The sequence below is a fragment of the Panicum virgatum genome, chromosome 3K (genome assembly GCF_016808335.1).
Source record: "Panicum virgatum strain AP13 chromosome 3K, P.virgatum_v5, whole genome shotgun sequence".
Taxonomy (NCBI): Eukaryota; Viridiplantae; Streptophyta; class Magnoliopsida; order Poales; family Poaceae; genus Panicum; species Panicum virgatum.
In genome coordinates this window covers 49113027-49136906 of record NC_053138.1, presented here as the reverse complement: position 1 = coordinate 49136906, position 23880 = coordinate 49113027, and the positions used below count along the sequence as shown (strand labels likewise).

The 23880-nt window shown below is 43.3% G+C and overlaps 3 protein-coding genes and 1 long non-coding RNA gene across 8 annotated transcripts; 2 read left to right on the top strand and 2 right to left on the bottom strand.

Annotated features, from left to right (window-relative positions):
* Positions 1-814: 814 nt before the first annotated feature.
* On the bottom strand, positions 815-6329 carry LOC120699445 (auxin response factor 2A-like). 5 transcript variants are annotated; one of them, XM_039983443.1, is made up of 12 exons: positions 5858-6111; positions 5666-5778; positions 5479-5553; positions 5326-5376; positions 5100-5255; positions 4892-4973; positions 4483-4567; positions 4108-4293; positions 3474-3590; positions 3299-3371; positions 2444-3196; positions 815-2255 (listed from the first exon to the last, which is right to left on the bottom strand). In XM_039983443.1, the coding sequence occupies exons 1-10, from the start codon at positions 5898-5900 to the stop codon at positions 3326-3328; spliced, it is 954 nt and encodes a 317-aa protein (XP_039839377.1). In that variant the 5' UTR covers positions 5901-6111; the 3' UTR covers positions 815-2255; positions 2444-3196; positions 3299-3325. The 5 variants fall into 5 exon arrangements, with proteins under 5 accessions (XP_039839377.1, XP_039839378.1, XP_039839373.1 ...); XM_039983444.1 differs by having other exon boundaries at positions 4108-4281; positions 5858-6110; XM_039983439.1 differs by lacking the exons at positions 815-2255; positions 2444-3196 and adding an exon at positions 6182-6329 and having other exon boundaries at positions 3334-3371; positions 3474-4030; positions 5858-6074.
* On the bottom strand, positions 1084-2118 carry LOC120701000 (exocyst complex component EXO70A1-like). The gene has a single exon (XM_039985176.1). It carries the CDS (start codon positions 2116-2118, stop codon positions 1084-1086), a length of 1035 nt encoding a protein of 344 aa, XP_039841110.1.
* On the top strand, positions 3038-11022 carry LOC120699444 (leucine-rich repeat extensin-like protein 3). Its single transcript, XM_039983438.1, has 4 exons — positions 3038-3174; positions 6380-8076; positions 8225-8503; positions 9943-11022. Exons 3-4 carry the CDS (start codon positions 8308-8310, stop codon positions 10845-10847), a joined length of 1101 nt encoding a protein of 366 aa, XP_039839372.1. The 5' UTR covers positions 3038-3174; positions 6380-8076; positions 8225-8307; the 3' UTR covers positions 10848-11022.
* Positions 11023-20521: 9499 nt separating this feature from the next.
* On the top strand, positions 20522-22314 carry LOC120699442. Its single transcript, XR_005685434.1, has 3 exons — positions 20522-20797; positions 20891-21109; positions 21962-22314. It is a non-coding gene; the product is annotated as an uncharacterized LOC120699442 (long non-coding RNA).
* The last annotated feature ends 1566 nt before the right edge of the window (positions 22315-23880 follow it).

Genomic DNA, 23880 nt, shown 5'->3' with positions numbered 1-23880 from the left:
TAAGTTTTCTCCAAAATACACACCGATCCGATATAAATACGGTTTTCGGTGCTAGTTATCTAGTTGCAGAAATGACCTTCACATGCTTGTACTTTCGTGTCTCTCTAAAATTGCTGCCATAATAAGATCTTAGTTTATTCTAATTGCAAGGATTCTCACCACCACTCCACGCTGGCGCACCTGCGGTCTGCCCCGTGGAAAATGCAAGCCCACAGCCGAAGCGGAAGCGGAGCCCACCGTCTGCCAGAAGCAAGTGCCTTCCCCTCGGCGGACTCCCCCTCTCCCCGCCGTATCCGGCGGCCCGGCGCCCGATCTGTCCTTGCGAGGCAGACGCGCGTGGCGGCGGTGGAGACCACGCTCGTGCCGCCAGGGAAAATGCCGGGAACAACGGGGCCCCTTCTTCCGCCGGCGCTGCTGCCCGGCACCCCTCCCCTGTCTCCCCTCTTGGACTCCTTCCCCGCCGGTACGCAGTCATGCACGATATGCCCGGCCGTCCCCACGAAGCCAACCTGTTCGACGCATTACCTCTGTCATCCCCGTCACGGATTGCTGCATTTTTTTTTTGCTGAACTCTGCATTGCCTGATTCGAGTTGGTGTTGCAACGGATCATAGATGCTCTAATTTACTCACCATCCGAGCTCCTCTGCTCGCGTCAACACCTATTCATATAAATATCTCCTTTTTTCCAATAAATGTTGATGGAAAGCAAATACTTGACATACAGGTATTTGAAAGGCTGCTGTGAAAGTTAAAAGTAGTTTCCTGCTCATGAAACTGCATATGTTGAAGAGTAAAAGTAGGTGATACCCAGCAAAAACGAAATCTTGTCCCTATAGGTGAGTGAATTTTCTATCATGTTCAGAATATTGCCGAATAAAAGGAAAATAGGAAGTTTCCTTGAATTACATAAGGAGAAAGAAAAAGCATATATAAAAAGGAAAACAGCAGAACTCAGTATTGAAGAATTGATAGAAATTCACTGTAAATAGTTCTTGATAATGGTCAATGCTATTTAACTCTATGAGTTACACATGTTGCAGCAAGGACATTATTTTAACCAGATTAAGCAATGCTTCTTTAGGTCATCCTTCAAACAGTTCTGCCAGCAAATCCTCCAAATCTTTTGCCGTCATCTGTATTGACCTGCTATCCTTTCGATGTTTATTCAGGTACTCAGAGTATGAGGGAACTATTTTCTTTGATATAGATGCTCTCAGCTTTTCCCGAAGATGCGGATCTGGGACCTTCCAATGCCTCTGAATATCATAAACTGATTGGAAGGCTGTGGTGAACTGTTGCACACACGAAGGCTTCCAGAAACTGAATTGCTTTGCACTCTTATCTGCCACGTGAGAGGATACAGGAGCCCAGGAGGTCTGAATGTATTCCTCCAGGTTATGCTCAATTTGCTTCTGGTACCGCACCACCCAGTCATATCCAGTAGGCTCTTTCAACCCTGAGTTCTCAGCTTGCTGTAGAATGAACTGCAAATTGTTCATCAAGAATATGTATTGCAACTCTTTGTGCACCAGGAGCTTGCTGTTCTGCTCCGGAACACGTTCCAGATGCATAGTCAGATTGGATATCAAGCAAGGAAACGACTTTATGCTCTGTATACCATCAAGTTCTTGACAACGGTTGCGATCAAGAATTAAATTAAGTGTCACTCTGTGCTGAAACAACAACCCTATGCCTTTTGCAACAGCTCTGGTAACAGGGTGAATGTCACTTCCTTCAGTTTCTGGCAGAGCGCCGCATGAGATCACATTTGTTAGAGTATCAAGCATTCTGTTCACTATATCCTGAACTCTCTCTTGTACTGCTTCAACCTTTCTGGAGATAGGTCCTCTACATTCCGGTGATACTAACTCCAATATTGTTGGGGCAGCATCTGCAATGGTCTTGTGTGTAGTGAGGGCATGACCGGTCCTCAGGAAGATGGATGATAAGCTTTCGATCAATCCAGGAGGCAACTCCTCCAACAGTCTGTCAAGAGCAGCTGACATGGAATCAACATCCAGTAACTTCCGAACTGGCTGCTCTACAACCTTGGCAAAGTAATCCTCCTTGAGCTCATCAAAGGCACCAAAACTCTGCTCATTTAGCTGTCGCCGCATCTCTACAAACTCTTGTGATCAACTGTGATGCTGAATTCCAGTATTGTAGTGATATATCCTCTCCATGCCAGGAGTCGCCTTCATCAACCCTCAAACGGCATTGAAAATTCCAGTCAAAGTCAAGAACGTGGAAATCCCTGCTTCATTTGAAAACGAAAACCCGTGGAGGCCATAAGTTTCAAAATGGAAAATTTGCAAATGTTCTATAACATTCTAGATAAATGAGCAATGTTTTCGAATACAACTCCAAGAGTCAATGGCATATTGTTAATGAGATAAATATAATGTCTGCAAAAGTTAATCAGCTTATCTGCTAGGTGATCACCTGATCAACTCTTGGGATAAATGAGTGAATGTCTCTCTTAGTCTCTCCTTGTATCCTGCTTGGATCATTCGGCTAGCTATGCTCGCGATAACATTGACAGATTTTGGGTTGATCAGATCAAACTTCTTCTCCTCCAAGCGAAATATGACACCTTGCAATGTTAAGAAGTCCTCTGCAGGCATTAAATCACTGTCTCTGCTTGAAACACCGGTGCTATTGGAGCTCGATGAAGCTGGCTCACTACTGGTTGAGGAGAGACAAGGTCCATCTAAGGGCAATGGACTGTTTAACTTAGTGACCGTGGTTGGAGGATGCGTTGAGCTATAGTTCCTCAAAATGGTTGGTGTTCCTTAACTTGAGGCCATAGAATGTTCTTGCAAGATTTGACATTTCAATGTCAAGAGCTGCTTGTGCCTGCTTGCGAACATTATGAGCTGCAGCAGAAATGCCAGAAACAGATGAACCTATCGAGAGGTCAATAAGGTCATCGACAGCAGAGAGGTATGTCTTGTTCTCAACAATGGAATGCGATTCCTGCATCATGGCGTCATCATGATAAAACTGAAGAACTTTTTTGGCTTTGTTCAGACAGGCTTCTGCCTTTTTGCTCTTGTGATCTCTCTGCAAACCTCTTTGACCACGGGGTCTTTTTGTTTCAATGTCTGGAAGAATGTGAACTGGAGATCTCTTTTTTAACTCTATTTCCCAAGGAGAAATTCGAGTTTCAATTGGTGAGTTTTTGTCCCATTTCACCTGAATTTTGCATTGAATATTCATCAGCTAAATAAGAACCAGTAGGGTCATCGTGTTTCAACTTTCAACTGTTATTGACCATTGCTTATAATGAAGAACTACCTTTAGGCATCTCCATTTTGAACCAGGCTATGCTAAATCAAAATCCTCAATTCCTGATATAATACCTGAAACCCTGTGATATTATAGTAGATAAAAGGTTGTCACAAATGAAGTTCTTCCAATAAAAAATCAGCAGTCCAAAAACTAACAGAAAAATACATAAACATGAACATACCTGTCCTCCGTGGCAGCTTCCCTTGAGGAAATCATTCTAAATCTCGTCCCCGTGTGGCAGCTTTTGATGGAATCAACATATTGATTAAATGACACAACAAATTGTTCTGTACCAGTCCTGATAAATTATTTGCCAGCTGATATTTTAGTAACACATCATGAAAATCACAAGGTTCACTGCTGATAGGAGAAAGTCACTATGAACTTACATTAGAAGAAATAAATAAAAGGTGCATATGACCCTTGTGTTTATACATGGATTAGTAATGATTGTCTTTTGAGACGAAATGCAGGAGAGTCGTACCATAAAGTGGCTGTTCTGTAGACACTGGATGCATGTTCAGTGAGTATTCATTGGTGTGCTAGAATAAGATGTCCAAAATTTCCAGTGGCAGGACCAGCCTTGTCGTTTGGGAGGCTTTAGGGAGAGATGTAAGGGGAGGTCCTTTATATATAGAAAATATTGAATATATATCCTTATATTTTATTTTCAGTATGAAAGGTAATGATCGAATGATGTTCAAAGAATTGTATTGTTGTCCAGTCTCCAGATCAAACCTTTGTCACAGAAAACACAAAATACTAACTGATGAAAAGTAGGATAACAAAACGAAGCTTACTAGAGGGAAACATACCTAGGCTTATATAAGACAGTAAACTTGGATCTTGTGGTCACAGCATGACTTATACTTTCAAGAATACTAACACCTTTTTCACTGCCTTTATCATTAAGCATTTCCGGTGCAGGTACATTCCTAAGTTGCCTCATTGATCGTCTAACCCCAACGCGTAGCTCACCATCTTGTCCTCTGCATGGTACACTACCACAAATCCAGTATGACTCTTACATGAACCTCAAATTGATCTGAGCTAAAATGGCTAGATAAGGAACATAAATGATGCAAATGTTGTTTTTATGGCAGTCTTAATCAGGGAAGCCAAACCTGACTGGACCAAGTTGTTTGTTGTTTGGCGAGAGAAAAGAAAATACTGGAATCATTCAAACTGACCTCAAAATGACAATAACATCTCCTGCAACAAGATTTTTGGAAGTTGCGAAGTCTGTAATTTGAAGGAGATGCCTCATTTGTCTCACTAATGGCAAAAAAGAAGAAACACAGCAACCAGAATTATGATTCAGTTAAGAAAATGGACACCCTAAAATGACATAGGAAGGAGCTTGAGCCCCCCAAATCACCCACCCACCCACACCCAATGAATACTTTATCATAAAAAACTGTGATGGAAACAGTACAGAGGGGATAGGGCAAAGGCAGCTTCATTTTGGCAAATCAATATTAATTGTACTGTTTATTTTGAGTATTATTTTTGTACAACACGATTTTCTGCATCTTCCTTTGCATGCACTAAGGGTAGGTGTTGTTGAAAAAAGGGAAAGTTCTCAAATTTATGTAGCACCTAATCTGTGTTGGAAGCACCACTCCTTTCCAGAAAGATCCTTTACCACAAGCTCTTGCGTTGGTGCCATCTGTGTCATATCCTGGATCAACAAAGAGCAGAAAATTAGTATAAAGTGTGCACATGCCAGCTACATGAAAAATATTAGTTCTAGTATGCATCATGTTTTGAGTAGTAAATTGAAGTGAAATTGTACAAATACACCAACCAATTGAGGAAGACACTTCTCAGCATGTTTCCTTGGTATAGATAACCAAGCATGGGCCACTGTGTCTGCAACTCCTAATTTCTTGCAAAAGTAAGACACAGGATGCCTTGGCATTGGTGGAAGTAAGCCTCTGTTATTAATCACCTCAAAATCATGCTAAGAAAGAGAAATGTCAAGAAAAAAGGCGATTCAGGGGGAAAATGTGAACGAAATCGAAGCGCCTTACATTAGGCTCAGGTTCAAGTAGCAGCAGGGCATAGACAAAATCCTTTTTGGACTGCACAAAGGTCAATAAATATAAGTGTTCTCATTCACAAAATGAAACTGGGAAACTTTGTTTTGCATAGAACATCAGAGGTAGGAGTGGTAAGCAGATCACCTTCAGCTCTAAGTTCAGTAAGCGGCATGTGATCTGAGAGGGGACGTCTTTCAAATGCTTGGAGACTCCACCGCTCTGATTAATCATTGCAACAAATACTTCAAATAGTATTTTGTGTTGATTGCATGAGCACAGATGATGGATCTCATCTATCCTTGTGCTATAAATGGAATTGAAGGCAAACTACCTGCTGCAAATGCCCTTGGGGAAAGTACACAACAAGTTCCCCAGCTTGAGGAACCATAACCCCCTGACCAGCGATGGCGTACCAAAGCTCCTCAGAAACATGTTTGTCCAAATCTAGAAGAACATACGGAACAATGAATCACCAAGAAACCCAGAAGCTGAATAATCAAAAGAATTCAAGGCTATCTCTCACCTTCACAATCATAAAAATTAGGAGCTATTTCTGCTGAACTCATGGTCGTCTCCTGCGACCGTAGCAAATCAATTCCTCTGTGTGGCTGTGTGCCAAATGAATTCACGTCCCAGTAAGCTATAAGTTCTCTTTGGCCTTCTCAGAGCAACTTCTTTTGTAAAGCAGGAGCCGACACTTTAGACCGAAACCATGTGTTCTTTGACTCTTATCATCATACCTGCACACCAATGCCACTAAAGTTGGCTCGTACCTAACAAATGACCCACTGCAAAACGACAATAGATAGGACAGGAAGAGGGGAATTGTTATGGCCAGATGACTCACAGCTTTCCAATAGCAAAGTCTCCCTACAACTTGCGTTAATTATCAAGTCATTATGTTTGAGTGCCTGTGGTGGGTGGACTCCATGAGGGAGGGCTATTTACAGCTGAAATTTTAGATATTCACATGAGAGGATTTTGCCTCACAGCACATAATTCTTCAGAATTGATCAACTGACAACCCATCTCATTGCTTGTTCAGGGCTTCAGTGTGTTGCCGATTCACATGGGAGGAAGTTTTCACAGCGTGGCAAGGGATCAAAGAACCTAAGGTGGCAATTGAATGTGCATATCGAACAAGGGATGCATACATCAAGAACAGACATCTTGTAGTGCCTAGGTGGACTATAAATAAACAAGTAAAAGAGGACTATAGGCAATAGATGATTAATTAGGCCAATCACCTCTACAGATTCGCTAAAGCATTCAGCAAGAAAACAAAAGACATTTGGACCCTATTTTTTTTCCTAAATGGAAAAGTAGCGATGCTGGGAGGGACACTGGTTTTCAAAGATAAATCCATTGCTCTGTTTTCATGTCGCGACACCCTAAATTTCGCGTTCATAATAGTTAAAATCAAATTACTGTTCTACCCTCGCTCTTTTACATTCTTAGGTTAAGAAAAGAATTAGTCTCTTTGTAATAAAATGAACCATTGGCCATAACTTTGTTTGAGTGTTTTTGCGTGCCTAAGCCCGTCCAGAATTATTTTCTAATTTGTGTGGGTCAAATTCTATTTTGTGTAGTTTTATCTCTTTTCTCGAGTAAACACATGATACTATGGTTCAGCTTCCATGCATTGATGCATATTAACTGAACATTGAATTTATGTAACTAGAGCATTGTTGGCAGCAATTTGCTGGTACTGTATAAGAACTTGTCTGCAATAACCTACAGTAACACTTTTTCTTTACCATTCTTCTGTTTCTTATAAACCATCCAATTAGGCCCATCTTATTCCAAATAATACTGACCATTGAAATAGCTCTTCTGCTGTTATAGTACTACTAATGCTGTGATTTTATTGGTTTATAAATGTAAGTGCTAGTAATTCCTTTATACTTGATTAATAATCCATTCTGGATTTCCTCTTGTTTGGTTTGTACACTAGCCTGTTAACTGAACGTCTCATTCTTCAAAAGCAAATCAGGCTCTAATGACTGTCTGGTATTCTGGTATGCAATTGCTAGCAGTACCAGCCTACCAGGTGAGCTGAAAACTGTGGGCGAGCTTTCCTGAATGCAAGGGCAGCCCACCGTTTCCCGGACATCTGACGCCATGGATCCTGCAGGGTACGGACGATCCAGCCTCTCCTGATCTTACAGCCACCACAGGAGGCGGCAAAATGTCACGGATGACCAAGCGGTTCACTTCACAGCCGCAGGAGCCCGCAGCGCAGTCCCCACGATCTTCTCGTCCAACTCCTCCGCCCGCCCAATCGCGTCTCCATCTGCAAGCTCCGCATGAACTGAAGCCGTCCTTGGACTTGCTTTCCATCCAACTCTTGCTGCTGCGAGTGTACTAGGTACGCTCCAAAACCGTGATGCTTCCAGAACCACCAGAATGGAGCCCGTGACCCCGAGATGCCCGCGAAAATCGAAGTCCTCGCCCTTTGTTAAACGCCGCGAGGTCACAGGAGGGCCCAGACGGCCTTCACATGCCCTTGTTTCATTCATGTGAGTTGGAGGGATGTGTCCTCACCGCATCCCTTTTCAGACCACAGCAATTCAGCATGCTCCACTCAGCTGCACACTTCATTCCTTGCTCATCTCCTGATTCTCCCAACCGCTAGATGATGAGTGCTTTGGTTTCTCATAAAATGCAGGTACAGCCGAGTTACTGATAATAATATTTTCTCGTGACGCCGGCGTTAGCGGAGTTCAGAGGACCCACCTGTCAGTGGGTGTCTTGATTTTTTTTTCTGTTTCATATTGGTGCTCTGAATTTTATTTTTTTTTAGATGTATCATGAGTCTTGACATTCGGCATATGCCACTCGACACCTCAGCTAATAAGGCTGAAGTGGACGTGCTACTGCACTTTGACAGAATGGATATAAAGCAGGGTTTGGGGCCTATCACCCTCTTCTCAGCCATCACAGAAGCTCACACATGAGCCAAGACTCTCCGCCATGAAGAAACCAAGAGCGTCTCTCGCGTTGGAGACCCTGGTGGTGTTGTTTGCCGCTCTTCTTCACGGCGCGCAATGCCAGAGCTCTGAGGGCAGCTCTGGCGGCGGCGGCAGCGCCAACCTCACGGTGATCGGCACCGTGTTCTGTGACGCCTGTTCCTCCAGCTCCTTCTCCAAACACAGCTACTTCTTGCCAGGTACCCTTCGTTTATGTCAATTGCATTGTAAATTATTGAGTTATTTAGCTCCTATGCCTGCTTAATCTTGGAAGATGATGCACCTCTGGCCTGTAAATTATTCTTATTTTTCTTGTTTGGATTACTATAAATGGTGTTATTTCAAATGAAGCACTGAACTGTTGTCAGAACTTTAATTCGTAACCTTTTTTGTAAGGACATTTCATTAATCTTTGAATTGCTTGTGCACATACTTTGCTCTAATTGCTGCCACCACCTAATTGTTTGTTTCTCTTTGCCTTCAGAAGGGTTGTCACTGCCAATTTGAACATTGGACTTGTTTCTAATTTACCATACTTTTCACTTACAGAGTTTTAAGTTTGTATCTTTCCAATAATTGTGCAAGAAGCATACACAAAACAACTTGCTAGCCCTGGCCTCACCTCAGCTGCATTATCATGCCACTTCCACTACCCAACAATATAATACAGTTAGGATGGAAGATTTGCTCAAATCGCTGATACTGCAATGCTTCTTTGACATAGTAGCCAATAAAATCACTCAATTTTCTAACATCAACATGTTGGTAACCTTCCTCTGAACGATTAAAAGTTCCGCGGCACAAGGAAATTTAGTCCAAAGTCCAAATGTTCAGTAACACAATTAGTAGAACACAGCAATCCCAAACTGTCCCTTAATTTGCATAAGCTGACTATTGCATAGATGAAGCACAAACCTTGAATACTCTGCAAACTCTGACCATGAAAGAATTCAAACTAAAATACCTTGCAAACTTCTCTGTATTAATGCGCTTCTGAGGTAAATCTTTATTCAAATTGATCAGTTCATCCGGTTACTCCGTGAATTGCTTGTGCACATACCTGTTTTAATTGCAGCAACACCTGATTGTCTGTTTTCTCTTGCCTCAGAAGAGTTTGAACATTGGGACCGTATTTTATTTTCAGATTTACCGTTTTTATCTTATGGAAATTTATACTGAGTAAGTTGTATCTTTCCAATAATTGTGGAAGAAGCATACGTGAAACAACTTGCAAACCCTGGCCTGGCCTCCTCTGCATTATCATGCCACTACCACTACCCAACAAGATAATGATGGAGGATTTGCTTAATTCATTGATACTGTTATGTTTTGACATAATAGCCATTAAAAGCACTCATAGCACAAGGTAATTCAGTCCAAACGTTTACTTGAACAATCAATTAGCACGCAGAACACATAAAAAGGGCGTACCCAGTGCCGTTGTCTTCCCGCACTGTGCGGGGTCAACAAATTAAATTGGCCCTTAATCTGCATAAGCTGACGACATAGCAGAGAAGATGAAGTGCAAGCCTTGAATAATTTGCAAATTCTTGGGTTGGCTTTAAAAGTGAATTTTTATTAGAATTGATCACTGCATCCGGATAAACTTCAATTTGTTTCTCCTTCTCACCTCCCTCAGGCGTGAAAGTCAGGCTGGACTGCATGCTCAAAGTGAACTCCGATTCCAAGGAGGAGATCAAGATCACCGCGGAGAAGGTGACCAACAGCTACGGCGCCTACCAGCTTGACATCCCGGCGATCGACGGCTTCGAGTGCGCCGCCCCCGGCGCCACCGCCGCCGAGTCCTTCTGCCGGGCCGCCGTGCTGGACAACCCCTCCGCGCTCTGCAACGTGCCGGCCGTGACCACCACCGCCGGCCACATCTCCTTCCCGTTCCCGAGCCAGGAGCCCAACGCCTGCTTCTACAGCCTCAACTCCCTCTACTACCGCCCCGGCAAGCCGGGCCCCGCTCAGTGCGACGGCGGCGGCGGCGTGTCGCCCGCCGCGCTGAACACGACCCTGTTCTACTGCCCGCCGTGGCCGTGGCCGCCCATCCCGTTCTGCACGCCGCGGCCGTGGTTCCCGCCGATACCGTTCTTCACGCCGCCGCCGCCGGCGTTCCCGTTCCCGCTGCCGCCGATCCCGTTCTTCACGCCGCCGTCGCCCCCGCCGCCGGCGTTCCCTTTCCCGCTACCACCGTGGCCATGGACGCCACCATCGCCCCCGCCATCGCCGTCGTTCCCGTTTCCTCATTTGCCGCCGATCTTTACCACACCATCTCCCCCGCCGCCGCCGCCGCCAGCATTCCCGTTCCCGTTTCCGCCGCTTCCACACCTGCCTCCGCTGCCGCACTTGCCACCATTGCCGTCGCTGTATCCACCGCCCCCTCCGCCGCCGCCGCCGCCACCTCCACCACCATCGTTTCCTTGGCCTTTCCCGCCACTACCTTTCTTCCCTCCAGGTTCTCCGGGGCCATCTCCACCGCCTGTGAAGTACTCTCGGAAAGATCCAAGCACTTGGTCTCCTTCCGGCAATCGGCCATAAAGTAAATAATTAGTTTTGCTCCTGCTGGGAAGGATAATGTGAAAAACACCGCTTGGTATATGAATTTTCTCCTTTTTCCTGTTTTTATTTATATCCACTTAGCTGTATGAACACGAATGTAAATTTGTGCTTGCGCCCCTATACATATATAAACGCAGAATTTCTAGGTTCTAAACACAGGACTTATGCAGAATTTCCTTCTCAGTTTTTTTCTTTTTTGGGTAATAGCTTTCTCAGTTGCTTTGGCAGTGTGCAATCAGGGTCCAAGCTCAAGTAGCAGTCAAGTCAGATTGTGAGGCCCTGAACTGGTGGCACGTCATTGAGAAAGAAAACAGTTTTGAACTTGCCATTTTGATCATTAATGTAAAGAAATGCATGTGGATTATTAGTTAATTTCTGGGTTATTTAATACATAAAATACCCTAAGATTAGAAAATAGAAAGCCATATGGTGGGTGCTGGCCGCTGAACCGCTTGCTGGGCTGTTTATATTGGGCCATGTTGGGCTGTGCGCTAGGGTAAGTGGGGGGCCTCCTATCTGCCTTCCGGTACATAGTTAGCATGTATATCTATAATCCAGTAGAAGCCCAGCAAGCAGCCCAAAACAGCCCATGACAGTTGACCCTTACTTTTTTTTAGTCCGATGTGCAGCTTCAACGAAAATACACAGGAGTGTTGGGCCACATGGGCATGTTAATATTTTTCCCCTCTCGGTCTCATTGTATACTACTTTAAGTTGATGGTGTTCACTTCAATTCTTAAAAAGAACATGAGTAGAAGTATGGTCAATATGTTCAACATTTTGAAATAATACTTTCCACATTTCTTCATATCTAATTCAACATTTCAAATCAACTAATTCAACATTTCATGGTAATGTTGAGAAAAGTATGTCAAAAATGTTGGAACAATATATTCACAATGTTGAAATGGTATATTCAGTTTGTGGTTTTTTTTAAAGTACAAATAATACAAAAATATATTGAAATTGGATCTTATTTTGTTGTATTAATTCTAAATAATATTTAGGTTCAAACGGAATCTAAAATAGATGCATGGTTTGAGAGATAAGGTCATTTGAATGTTCGGTTGCTAAAAGGTTTCAAAACTTGCAGTTCCAATCATAGTATGCCACGTATCTCCTTTCCTTCACATGAAAAGCTCGGTCGCTTGGATGGGATTGCGGCAGGTTGTGGTCGGGACGAGTTAGCCATCGTATTCATGTATAGACACGGATCTTAAAGCGGAAGCTGTATAGCTATTCAACCTCCGGAAGATATATAGGATTACCGGAGTAAGTGTGGGTAACTATGCTTGATACACCTTGATGTCTGTAGCTATAGCAACAATGGCCTCCAAGTCCTCCATAGCGGGTCCCCTTTGCTCCTCATGTTCCTCGCTATGGCTCTCGTGCTCCCGGCTACTTGTATTTAGGCCCTATTTAGTTCTAAAAAAATTTCTATAGTACTCGTCACATCGAATATTCGAACACATGCATGGAGCATTAAATGCAGTTAAAAAATAACTAATTATACAGTCTAACTGATTAGCTTTTAAGCCTAATTAATTCATGACTGAACATTATTTGTCAAGTAACAACGAAATATGTTACAGTACCAAAACCAACAACTTTTCACCAACTAAACAGAGCCTTAGTGACTGATGGAGTATCAAGCCTGGTCACCTAAGTGCTTAATATGCGGAGCCTAATCAAGAAATGTGCAAGATCAAGAATTATCCTAGTGGCCACGACTGATCGCTCACATGTAGGGGCGAAGCCAGCTCAAAACGGGACCGGGGTCTTTCCTATCCCACACTGGGGTCTTTGCCTATGAAAAACAGTAATAAACAGTGATTTACACTGATTTTTAACAAATTTATCGGGGTCCGCTAACCCCAATGACTGCATGTAGCTCCGCCGCTGCTCACATGCTTTATCCACGTCTTACATAATATATTTGAGAAATACACCTAAATTTTATTTTAAGTATATAAGACATTATTACAGTCTCGGTATATATCTATCCACTTTTAATCTTTATTTTCCATGATATGTGTGTGTGGATATAATCAGAAAATCTTGTACAGAGTACTCCCTATATTCTAAATTATAATTCGTTTGACTTTCTTACCTCAAATTTGACCACACATTTTATTCAAAAAATTTATGCAAACATAGTTAAATTTATATTAATTTTGAAGAACTTTATTGATAAAACAAGACACAACAAAAAAAAAGTGATATTTTATATAAATTTTAGAATAAAATGAGTGAGCAAACTTAGAGTTAAAATATCAAACGAATTATAATTTAAAACGGAGGTAACATTATACTGTCGCTGTTGATCAGGCAACTGTGCAAGCTGGGGTCGCCGTTGATCAGGCAACTGTGCACGAGCACAAAGTTGTTTCTACAGATCCAACAATTAGCATATTTTGGAGTTGGCGATCTGTGTCCCACGCACGTACGCGTGCGTGCAAAACGCCCGCATGGCTCGTCTCCCCTTTAGTTACTTCCATCCCCTCCTGTTTTGTGATTATTGTACGTACGTGTGGAAAGGAGAGCTCAGTCCTTGTCAATAAACGTCATCTCGTCCGACGATCCATTTCTCAATACCAGCGCCTTTAATTGGACAATGAACAGGGCCCCTAGCTAGCTTGCTGCTGTTCTTGCCTGTTTTCGATCAGAGCCTATCTCGACGTACTTCTATCGTAGTGTCGTGTACTACTGCATGCGTTAACTACGAAACCGGATATCAAAGACCATCCAACTGTTGAAACTCGACAAATTTAGCCCCTTAGATGGTTTTGAAGGTGATTTTCCATTTTGTGAGAATTTAAAATATTACAATTTGAACTAAAAAATTCATAATAAATAATTCATTTTAAGTTAAAAATTAAGAAATGGGTATTAATTTTTTAAAAAAATGTAACTTATGTATTGGCACAATAATTGTCAGTTACTCGGATCTAATTTTTTATATTCTTAATATTTGGTTGCTTGTAGTTATGCCTATTATTTTTTAAAAAAATAAGATTCAAATGGAACAATAATAGATGGCTTACCCTTTTAGAAAAATTTTGGTACTAATTTCATGGTTTTCTAATTTAAAATGAATTGCTTTTGATTTTTAGATATAACTAGATTTTTTAAATATTTTTTAGAAAAATACAAACCACCCAAAGGGCCAAATTTGCCCAGTTTAAAACAGATCGATAGTCTATATTATCCGGTTTTGTAGTTAAAGGTTGAAAATCGGATTTTTATGATAGTTCGAAGGTGTAAATCAAATTTTAAATTTGAGGCAAATATATATACAACTACGGAGTATGTACATAGGTATGTTTCTTGTAGAGCCCATAACATTATTATTAAGAAAGGGATGAAATGTACCTGCCAGGACATTTGGTTTAGATTTTCACGTCGACGATCATCACGAGACGTACGTGCGTCAATTGACAATTGTATGTGGCGTTGTCCCAGCTAGACTGCATGGTGTGAACAATTAAATTATGAATTTGGATCCCAAGGCCGGCTGAACACGAAAGAAAAGCTTGACGACACAGCACTACAGCAGTTAGCAGGAGACGAGAGATTAGATGGATTACGGGCCCTGCCGCTGTTCCTGCGGACAAATTCAGCTTTTCCCCAACTGGGCGGGTTGGGGCGCCGACGACAGATAGCGCTTGCTTGACACATGAAAGACGCGGAGATGACTAGATTCCCTCGCCGCTTTACGCCATCGGTTGGCAAGGCAAGGCATGCATGCGTTCAACAGTGGGAATCTCTTGTGGCTGTGGGAAAGAAAGGTCGATCGACACAGCTAGCAAATGATTATTGATTAGCTAGGCTGCCGCTTGCTGCTGCTGCCCGTGCGTGTCAAGGAATACCATCAGCTTAACGTCATCCGGATTATTACATATATCATGGAACCAGGTCACATACAAGAAGGTTGCTTTAATTCCTCCCTTAAATTTTTTTTAAAAAGAATCTTACAATTTAGGAGTATTAACACACGTACAACTCAACAAAATGAAAGTTTTTTTAAATTACACAGTACAACTCAGACACTCACCACGCATGCACACTCACCCCTATGAACACACATACGTAAACTCTATCTATATGAGTATTTTTGAAGACTGAGAAGTTAACGCAACAAGAGCTAGTAGTTGATTCTTGTCTCTCCAACAAAAAAAAAGTCGAGCTGTTTCATCCATCAAACATAATGGAACTGTTTGTCTGTTCCAACCAAACCCTTGCTACCAGCACTGTACTACAAGTCTGGGAGCACTTTTTGCTTCTTGGAAGCCAATTTTTCTGACACAAACTAGTAGTGGTGCCGTCAGGTTTTGTATTTTGCCGTAGCTGAGAAACGGATTCGAAAGTACTCACACGCGTACTGGACCTGGAAAACCAGATACAGAGATCCTCGTGCGACACGCATCTCTCTCTCTCCGTTGGGCTCAGATCCTCCCTGCGCAAGATCTAGAGCAAAGATCCTCCTGACTTCAGTGTCGTCAGTGCTGTGTGCTCCATCGCCAGGGCGTCTCGCAACGCGAAGGGCTCATCAGGCTTGATGGTGTGATGTGACGGACCGAAGTGATTGAGTGCAATTCTGCTCTCTCGTCTCGCGGCCTCGAATGAACACGAAGCCCGAGTATACGGCGGTATTTGGATCCTATGCACTAAACTTGCGCTCTCTTTTGACATCAATTGTATGGACTAAATAAAAACTAATTATAGAACTAATTGGAAAAGTCACAGCTAATTGTTGAGACGAACACATTAAATCTAGTTAGCTCAATTGGCACATACTCCCTCCTTCCCTGTTTATAAGGCATACACGTATATCAAGATTCAAACCTTGTCATCTTTGACCAATAATTTGACTATTAAATTTTTATTTTTATAATGCAAATTTCATATGATTGGATTCATAATCAAATATATTTTACAATGATTATAAGTTTATAATCAAAAGTGATATAATATATGATAAATAAATGGTCAAAGTATTATTTAGAAGACCGTGTCATGTTCCACCATGCCTTATAAACGGGGAAGGAGGGAGTATTTGTTGTAGCACATCGTCAAATCATGGTTTAGATTTAATATATTGGTCTCGACAATTAATCTTCATTTATGGAATTAATTCTATTATTAGTATTTAATACTTATAATTGTGTTCGAATATTTGATGCAACGTGACTAAAACTTCCCGGAATCCGTTGGCCGTTTGGGCTCTTGCATTTGCATGGTTTTTCACACACTGCAGAGGAAAAGCTGCCTCTTTTTCTGTACTTGGACCAGAGATCGCAAACGCAACAGTAGAACCTGCCCCGCACCTTTTTCGTGCTGTTCGTACGCGCACGTCAACCGTGGTGTCTCCCTGCCCAATTTGCCTCACATATCTTTGATAGAGCATTAAATATAATTGAAAAAAAAACAATTAATTATATAATCTAACTGATTATCACGAGATGAATCTTTTAAGTCTAATTAGTCAATAATTGGACATTATTTGTTAAATAACAACAAAATATACTACAGTACCAAAATCCAAATATTTTCACCAACTAAACTGTCGTGGTGTGGCAAACCACAGCCGGGTGGCGGAATGCACCCGCCTAAGCCCAGAGGGTGAGTACTCGGGGGTTAGCTAGTACTAGTTCGATCTCGCTAGAAGAACACGATGAACACAGCAGGTTTCGAGTGGTTCGGGCTGCCGGAGCGTAATACCCTACGTCCACTGTGTGTTGTATTGCCTTAGTCTCAAGAGTCTTGGCGTCTCTAGTGCTGAGTCCAGCGTGAGTCTGTGTGTGCTTGGAGTGTACAGCGAGCGCCTCCCTTTTATATATCAAGGGAGGCGCGTACATGGCCGTTGGGTCCCCGACAGGTGGGCCCAAACGATGTACTATAAAATAACATATTGTTCATACATTATGGCGTTGCAGGCGAAGAAGATTTTATTCCTAGATTTCCTTGCCTACTCCTGGGAATCCTCCGTCCAGCATACCCATGCGACGAAACGGCGCCAGGCGTAGCTTGCAGCGTCGTCTGCAGCGTAGCTGAACGGGCCGTGTAGCTTGCGGCGTAGGCGGCATGATGGAAAAGTGTCGTGCCGTCGTATCCATTTAATGCGGCAGACGGGCTCTGCGCGGATGCGGCGCAGGCGGCTGCACTGTTTACCTCAGTAATTCGCGGTCTATAGTGAAACCTGACAAAGGCTGCCCCGCGTGCCGCCGCGGCGGCGGAGCACGCCTCAACCACCCGCATTGAATGCGGTGGGTGGGCGAGTCTTCCAGCGGAAGACCGCTCACGCCCGCGCCTGCGGGACACGTGGCGGCTCCGGACCCCCCGGCGGTATGTTAGTTCTACGCGCGTGGGGAGGTCCGGATGGACGCGGGAGGTCCCAGACCCCTATGGGGGGTCCGAGACCTCGATTGTTGGCTCGGAGCTTCCCCTCCTCAGGGACACGTGGCGTCACCGAGCCCGTCCCAAAGCGGGGAGCGGGTCCGGGGCCGTTGACCCGGTGAGAAAAAAGCCTGACCCGTGGGGCCCGGCTTCTCCACCCCTTATGGCGTAGTTACGGATAACTATGCGAGTCCTGCCTTACTGCAGTAGGAGTGGGTATCCCTACTACAGGATACCGACATAAACACACCCTCATAATCCTCTGTTTCAGCTTTGAGTCAAAAGTTTTAAACTTCAACCGGTAAAAAACATAAAATGTTGATAACATAAAAGTGATATTAGTTTATTCATAATAAAACTAGCTATCTCAACATGCAATTTTTTTATTTAAAAATAATTATTTTCAAAATATTATTGGTTAGACATGAAAATATTTGACTTTGACCGAGTTAAAAGGCCAGTATATTTTAAAACGGAGGTAGTATATAATAATTGACATAAGGAATTTAGAGTGTAACCAGCGATATGTGAGGAACTTTTCTAGAAAGGAAGTTTGCTCGATTCGATGTCGAGTCGTTGCATGTAAACTTCGCTTCTATTTTGATGTCACTTTTTATATTTCAAACCTTTCAAAAAAAAAATTTCCTCAAATGAATCAACGTGGAAAACAGTTTCTGAAAACAAAAAAAAAATTCTGGTCGGCACTATGGTGCAAAAGCCGGGCGGCACTGTACTGCTGGCTAGCACAAGCGCTGTCTCTGCAATTCAGACACAAGGGACCATACGTGTCACATTATTATTTTTCCAACCATACCTGATCGCATTCTTCAAAACAGAAATAGGGTAAATTAATAAAAGTTTGGTTTCAGAACCTAATGCCAACCTGCAGAGCCAGAAAAAATATTATTAAAAGAAAACTAATGCGTGACCAGGTAATCTTCCCAAATAACTAACGACGGTGTCAAGGAGATTGTAACCTTCTTAAAACCACCAACAGCCCACGCGTTGCTATTCGCCTGCGGTATAAAGCTGTGACGGTGCAAGGAATTGTGCATTATAGTTGTGCATTCTCCATATTGTAAAGGAAGTCATTTTGAGTTTACCTTAATTTAAACATTTTACACTTGGACTATAATTTTTTTTAGATTGAGTTTGAACATATGAAAGTAATATAAGTAGATTCATCTTGAAATGTAGTTTAGTAAAAGTATATATTGACTGCATTTTATAAAAAAAATATAGTAAAAAATTTGTGGTCAAAGTTATTTACCGAATGCTGTCAATATTTTCAAAAGGGTACTATATTTTCTGTCAAATCCCCAGAATAAATTATTCTAATATAACCCTTTGCAAAAATGGAGATTCATATACTCCCTCAGTTCCAAATTATAAGTCATTCCAAGAATCTTAGAGAGTCAAATTATCTCAAAGTTTGACCAAAATTATAGAGAGAAATATAAAGATTTATGACATCAAATAGGTGCACTATGAAAATATAGCTAACAAAAAATCTAGTGATACTTAATTAGTATCATAAATGTAATTATCTTGTCATATAAATTTGGCCAAAGTTGAAAAACTTTGACTCTCCAAGATTCTTGGAATGACTTATAATTTGGAACGGAATGAGTACTATATATACTACACAGTGAAAGAGCATATATGCCCCTATGAGTATGAATTTCGGAAGAAATCAATTTTATTTGAATAAAATGCTCGTGACATATTCTTAAATATAACTTAACCCATTAATAGATTGTAGACATTTCAAAGCCATATGTTTGATGGCTTCACCTATTGTTTTCTCTCTGTTTTTTGGCAAGCAGGGATCAAGTTGGAGTGAATTAATTGGCCGGTCTTATAGGTGAAAGATAAATCTAATATTAGCTTCAAATAAGTTTCTGTCCTATGGCGGGCCGGGTCAGATCTTAAAACTGATCAAATTTTCCGGGGAAGAAAGCTTTATTACCTGTCAATACTTCCTCCGCAAAAAATAATAAGTCATTTTGTCTGTATAATTTTTGCTATACACCTATATGCACGTCGGAGACAGATTCAGTGCGTGATCGGCGGCCACCTATCCGACGTCGAAAGCTGATCCCACGGAAGCTTGCTTGCTTTTTCAGCAGGGATTGACTGATTTTCAGCAGCGAGACGGGGCGGGACCGCAGGACTCACTCTGCCGCGTGAACCAGCGCATTGCTCAGCTGCCGATCCTTCATCCCCTTCTTGGAGATTGGAATTGAGCTGCTTTATGTTTTTCTCCACTTTACAAAAATCACAACTCAATTTCAGCACAAAAGTACTATTGCCGCATGCTGCATTCCAATATCGCATACTATAAGCAGAGTACGCAGTATCATTCATACTGTCTCCAAGGGGCTGCAATCCAAGAGGGAATGTGGATTGTGGAAGGGAAGAAACGAGACATTTTTACAAGGGCAAAGCTCCTCGGTGACATGCTTGTACCATTCTGTGCCCGAGCACTTGGCCACCCCCTCCTCTTCGTTCACCACCTCAAGCCACTTCCTCACTCTTGCCCCTCGCACTGAGCTGCTACCTGCCATTCCCTTCCCTCGACTTGCTATTTTGTTTGGCTGGCTATGGCTGGTGGATGATGCTGATTTGTTATGAGAAAAATATTATTGGCTGGCAAGCTGGTGCTGATTTGATATGAGAGAAAAATACTGCTGCTAGTTGCCAGCAGAACAACAGCAACAGTGCTATTTGCTATCTTTGTGCATATAGGATTTATGCATACAATGGGGGGCGGTCGTGATCCTCGCATGACTGAACTCTTATCCATTTTGTTATATGGTGAACTCTGATCGTTACTATGTTACTATGTTTTCTTTCCCTGCTGAGAATGGTGATCCCTTGAGTACACAGGCAGAAAAAAAAAAGGAGTGCTAGAACACAGGCGGGGGTGTTCGTTCTTTTAGCAGGTGCACATGAGCACGCAACAGTTAAACAAGTGCAGGACCCGTGGTCACCCGACCGAGTGAGTAGCTCCATTGCGCACGAGCGCACGCAGACCTGAGACCTGCAACGCACGCACGTCCCCTGCGGTCACTGTCACAGCCCAAGAAAAAAAGAAAATAAATAAAATTTTCCCGCCGGGCCCACCCGTCAGTCTCCTTCTTTCCTCCTCCTCTCTGTTCTGCGCCGCGACACGCACGCGTCGCCACGCGCCGGCCATCCCCGGCTTCCGTGCCGCGCGCATCCTCCGCTCGCCCCATCCTCCACGACGTCGCCGCGGCCTTATCCTTCCCCGCTGCCGTGTTCTCCTTCTCCTCCCCATCTTCCTCCTCCTGGAACTCGAGCAGAGCTCGCCCCCATCGCCGCGCCGACGAACTCCGGCCGCCGTTCCTCGATTTCGCGCGCCCACGGCCCCCTCACCTCGCCCTCCACCTCCTCCAGCCTCCTCGAGCTCGCTCCCGCGTTTTCCCGGCCGGAATCGAGCCCGCGCCGCCCGGCCGCCATTAATGCCGCCGCGAGGAGCTCCGTCGGCCGCCGTCGATTCGCCATCTCCGGTGAGCTACTTCTCGATTCCTTGCGCGAGGAGCATCTCCTCCCTTCCCTCGCTCGATTTCCCTCCTCACCAGGCCTCCTCCCCCTCCCTGCAGGGCCGTTGGCGCAGCCCTCCGCCTGCCGCCGCCGTTCGTCGTCGCGCCGCCCCGTCATCGCTCCTCTCCGCCCGTGCCGTTGTCGGTGAGCTTTGCCGTCGCCTGGAACACGCCTTGCGCACGTCTCCGGCCCCTCTCCAGCCCTGCTTCGCCGCGCCGCAGTCCGCCGCGTCGCGCGCGTCGTGGGTCTGTTCGTGGACATGAAGAAGATGAGCAGTGGTAGAAGCTAATAACAATTCTTGTTGTACTTGTGTGTGTTTGAGTTTGCAAAAAGCATAGAAAAATATATATAGATCCAAAAATAGTGAAACTTGTTTTGTTAGTTTCCTTTTGCTTAGATCTCTCCTGAAAAATATAGTTTTGCATGTTACTGTCCTGTAGATTTACTTGTGGTTGAATATTGCAAAAGTGAGTTAAATGCTTAGTTATTTGTGTGATGCTCTAAAAATGCTAAACCAAATTTTGTTAGGCTCCATGTGAAATGTCTTTTCCAGTGGTACAACTTGCTTGCATGAATCTCGCATGTTGGTTAGGGTTTTGTTTCGATTTCGTGCTTGAAATGTTGTTTATAGCATAAATATTTTCTGAAAATGATAAAATGGCAAAACTACTTTTGTTAGCCTTGTTTACATGTTTAGTTCCTGTGCAAATTTTATGGAAATTGTTTGGACTCGTTTGCATGTTCTTTTTTTATTTATCTTGTTTAGAGTAACTAAAAATTGATATATTTATGATTAATTCTAGGAAAATACTTTTGATGTAAGTCCAATTTTCATGAGTTCCCTGTAATGTCCTATGCATGTTCAATTTAATTTGTGATTTATGCTTGCTGTATAAGTTTATTTGCTAATTCTTGATCTAGCTTTTCTGTTCGCGTGTACGATAGTGATTGTTTATCGTCGCGTGTGTTACGTTTGTGTATCATCGCATATGTGCCATTCATTATGCATGTCTTATCACCCTTGCATAATCTAGGGTATCACACTAATGCATGCATCTCATTTCATGCATAGCATTTCTTGCACAATCATGGCATCATGCTAATTCTGGCATCTCATTCATGCATTATAGTGACTGAACCGTCGGAGAACGAACCCGTTGAGCCTGCCGAGTCCGTCGAGCCTGAACCCGGAGTCCAGTTCATGGTCGACCCCGAAGTTAACCAAGGCAAGCAGCTAAGCATAATCCCTTGCACCTATTTAATTTGATTAGTTTAGTTATCTCACTTGGGTATTGTTGGATTATATATATACTATGTACGTATTACATTCTTGTACCTATTTTCATGCATTCTCCTTCCTTGATTCGTTTATTCATATCATTGGCACCAGTTAGACAGTTAATAACTTAATCTGACTAGATGCTTAGCCCTGCTTAGAATACTCATATTGCTCGCTAGACAGGAATGGTTTGGAGGATCACACTTACCGATAATCCTTGATCGCACTGGTTCGGTTTGGGTGGTGATGAAGTGGGAGTACCGAGATTCGAGCGGAATGTTAGGGCCTAGAGAATGAAGTCACATGGGCATAGTCCGCTTGGATCGATTAAGGACCGAGTGGACGACGTCGGTTTTGAGCACCTTTCCGTGCTACCACATATCCAATATAATGGTACGGATAAGCCAATTACCTTCTTTGACTTGATCATTGATGTGCAGTCCTAGCTACGTGGCTACGGGCTATGCAGAGAGGCTTAGTGTGTCCCCAGGTGGACCTATGTGTAGGAAAGTTTAGAGATGTCCCTGGTGGAACTAAGTCTCTACGCGTAAGCTAGGTGTGAAGATTTCAATGATCGAGCCATGTTGGGAACGGTTGACGCGAGTCCTCCCTTATCCAACTTTGGCCGGTTGGGTGAGTCGCATGGTTCTCGCGTCGTGTGGGTAAAGTAGTACACCCTTGCAAGGTTTTAATCAATTCGAATTGCCGCGCTCTCGGTTATGAGCAAGCTCATTATCCCATGAACTCCTCGTAGAATTTCGTTTATGATGAGAATGGTCCATGTTACAGCTATGATCAGTTATGTATTATATTACTCTTTTAATCAACTAAAAATATTTGGGGTTAGACAAGATTAATTAATTCTGATAGGTGATAGGGTAGAGAACAAATGCTTATGCAATAAATACTTAACCTTAAAGTTTTTACTTGAGCCTTTGCATGATCCTTGTTTATTTAATTGCGTAAGTCTTGCGAGTACCTTTTGTACTCAGGTTGCTTTCTAAACCTAGTTGCAGGTGAGCCGAAAGTGGTGTTCGGCCACTTCTACCCCGCCGATCCAAATGCGGGGAGGAGTAGGTTGTTGTGGCTGTGATGATGTCCTTGAGCAAGGCATCATTATCTTAGGTATGTTTTATCGTAATCGAACTCCGTGAGAGCATGTAAATATAATAATTTTTAAGTTTCTTTATTTAGAAGATGGCTTCCGTGAGCCCAAGGCTTGTAGTGGAAGTTAGCTGAACCCTCCTATATCAAACTTGTAATTTTAAATGTGTAAAACTGCTCTTTGTGTATCATCGACAATGTACGCGCTTGTATAACGGTACGTGTGCTTAATCCTGGACATGTGGCAAACACGTACCGGGACTACCGGGTTTGCTCTCGTTCTAGGTGATTTGAGTTGATTAAGTGCCTCTAAGGTGTGGATTAGCGCGTGGCGTGTCGAGAGACGGACACGTGCTAGCCCTCAACTTAAAGAATTAATCAATAATTTCACCTAAACCGAGTGCAGATTGGGCGGTTTTCACAGTCACTCTCCTAGGTCACGGTCGCCCTGGGCGTGGAATTGAAGCCCCCAGCCGCGGCCGGGCCACCACCGGAGCTACCATTCCGGCCGCATCAGGCAAGGCAAGCGTTGCCGCACGCAACGCAGGAGATGGCGAAGCGAACGAGAGCGATTGGGACGGAACACGGTTGGTGAGACGGCCAGGCCAGGGCCCCGGTGCCGGTCCGGCCTTTGCTAGGCGTGGGGTAGGGCAGCTCAGCATAGCA

Coding starts and splice junctions, on each gene's coding strand:
- LOC120699445 (XM_039983439.1), bottom strand. CDS start 5,900: ATGAGTTCAGCAGAAATAGCTCCTAATTTTTATGATTGTGAAG. Junction 5,554..5,665: donor CCCAAGGGCATTTGCAGCAG/GTAGTTTGCCTT, acceptor ATGATTAATCAG/AGCGGTGGAGTCTCCAAGCA. Junction 5,377..5,478: donor TACTGAACTTAGAGCTGAAG/GTGATCTGCTTA, acceptor ACCTTTGTGCAG/TCCAAAAAGGATTTTGTCTA.
- LOC120699444 (XM_039983438.1), top strand. CDS start 8,308: ATGAAGAAACCAAGAGCGTCTCTCGCGTTGGAGACCCTGGTGGTGTTG. Junction 8,504..9,942: donor ACACAGCTACTTCTTGCCAG/GTACCCTTCGTT, acceptor CACCTCCCTCAG/GCGTGAAAGTCAGGCTGGAC.
- LOC120701000 (XM_039985176.1), bottom strand. CDS start 2,118: ATGCGGCGACAGCTAAATGAGCAGAGTTTTGGTGCCTTTGATGAGCTC.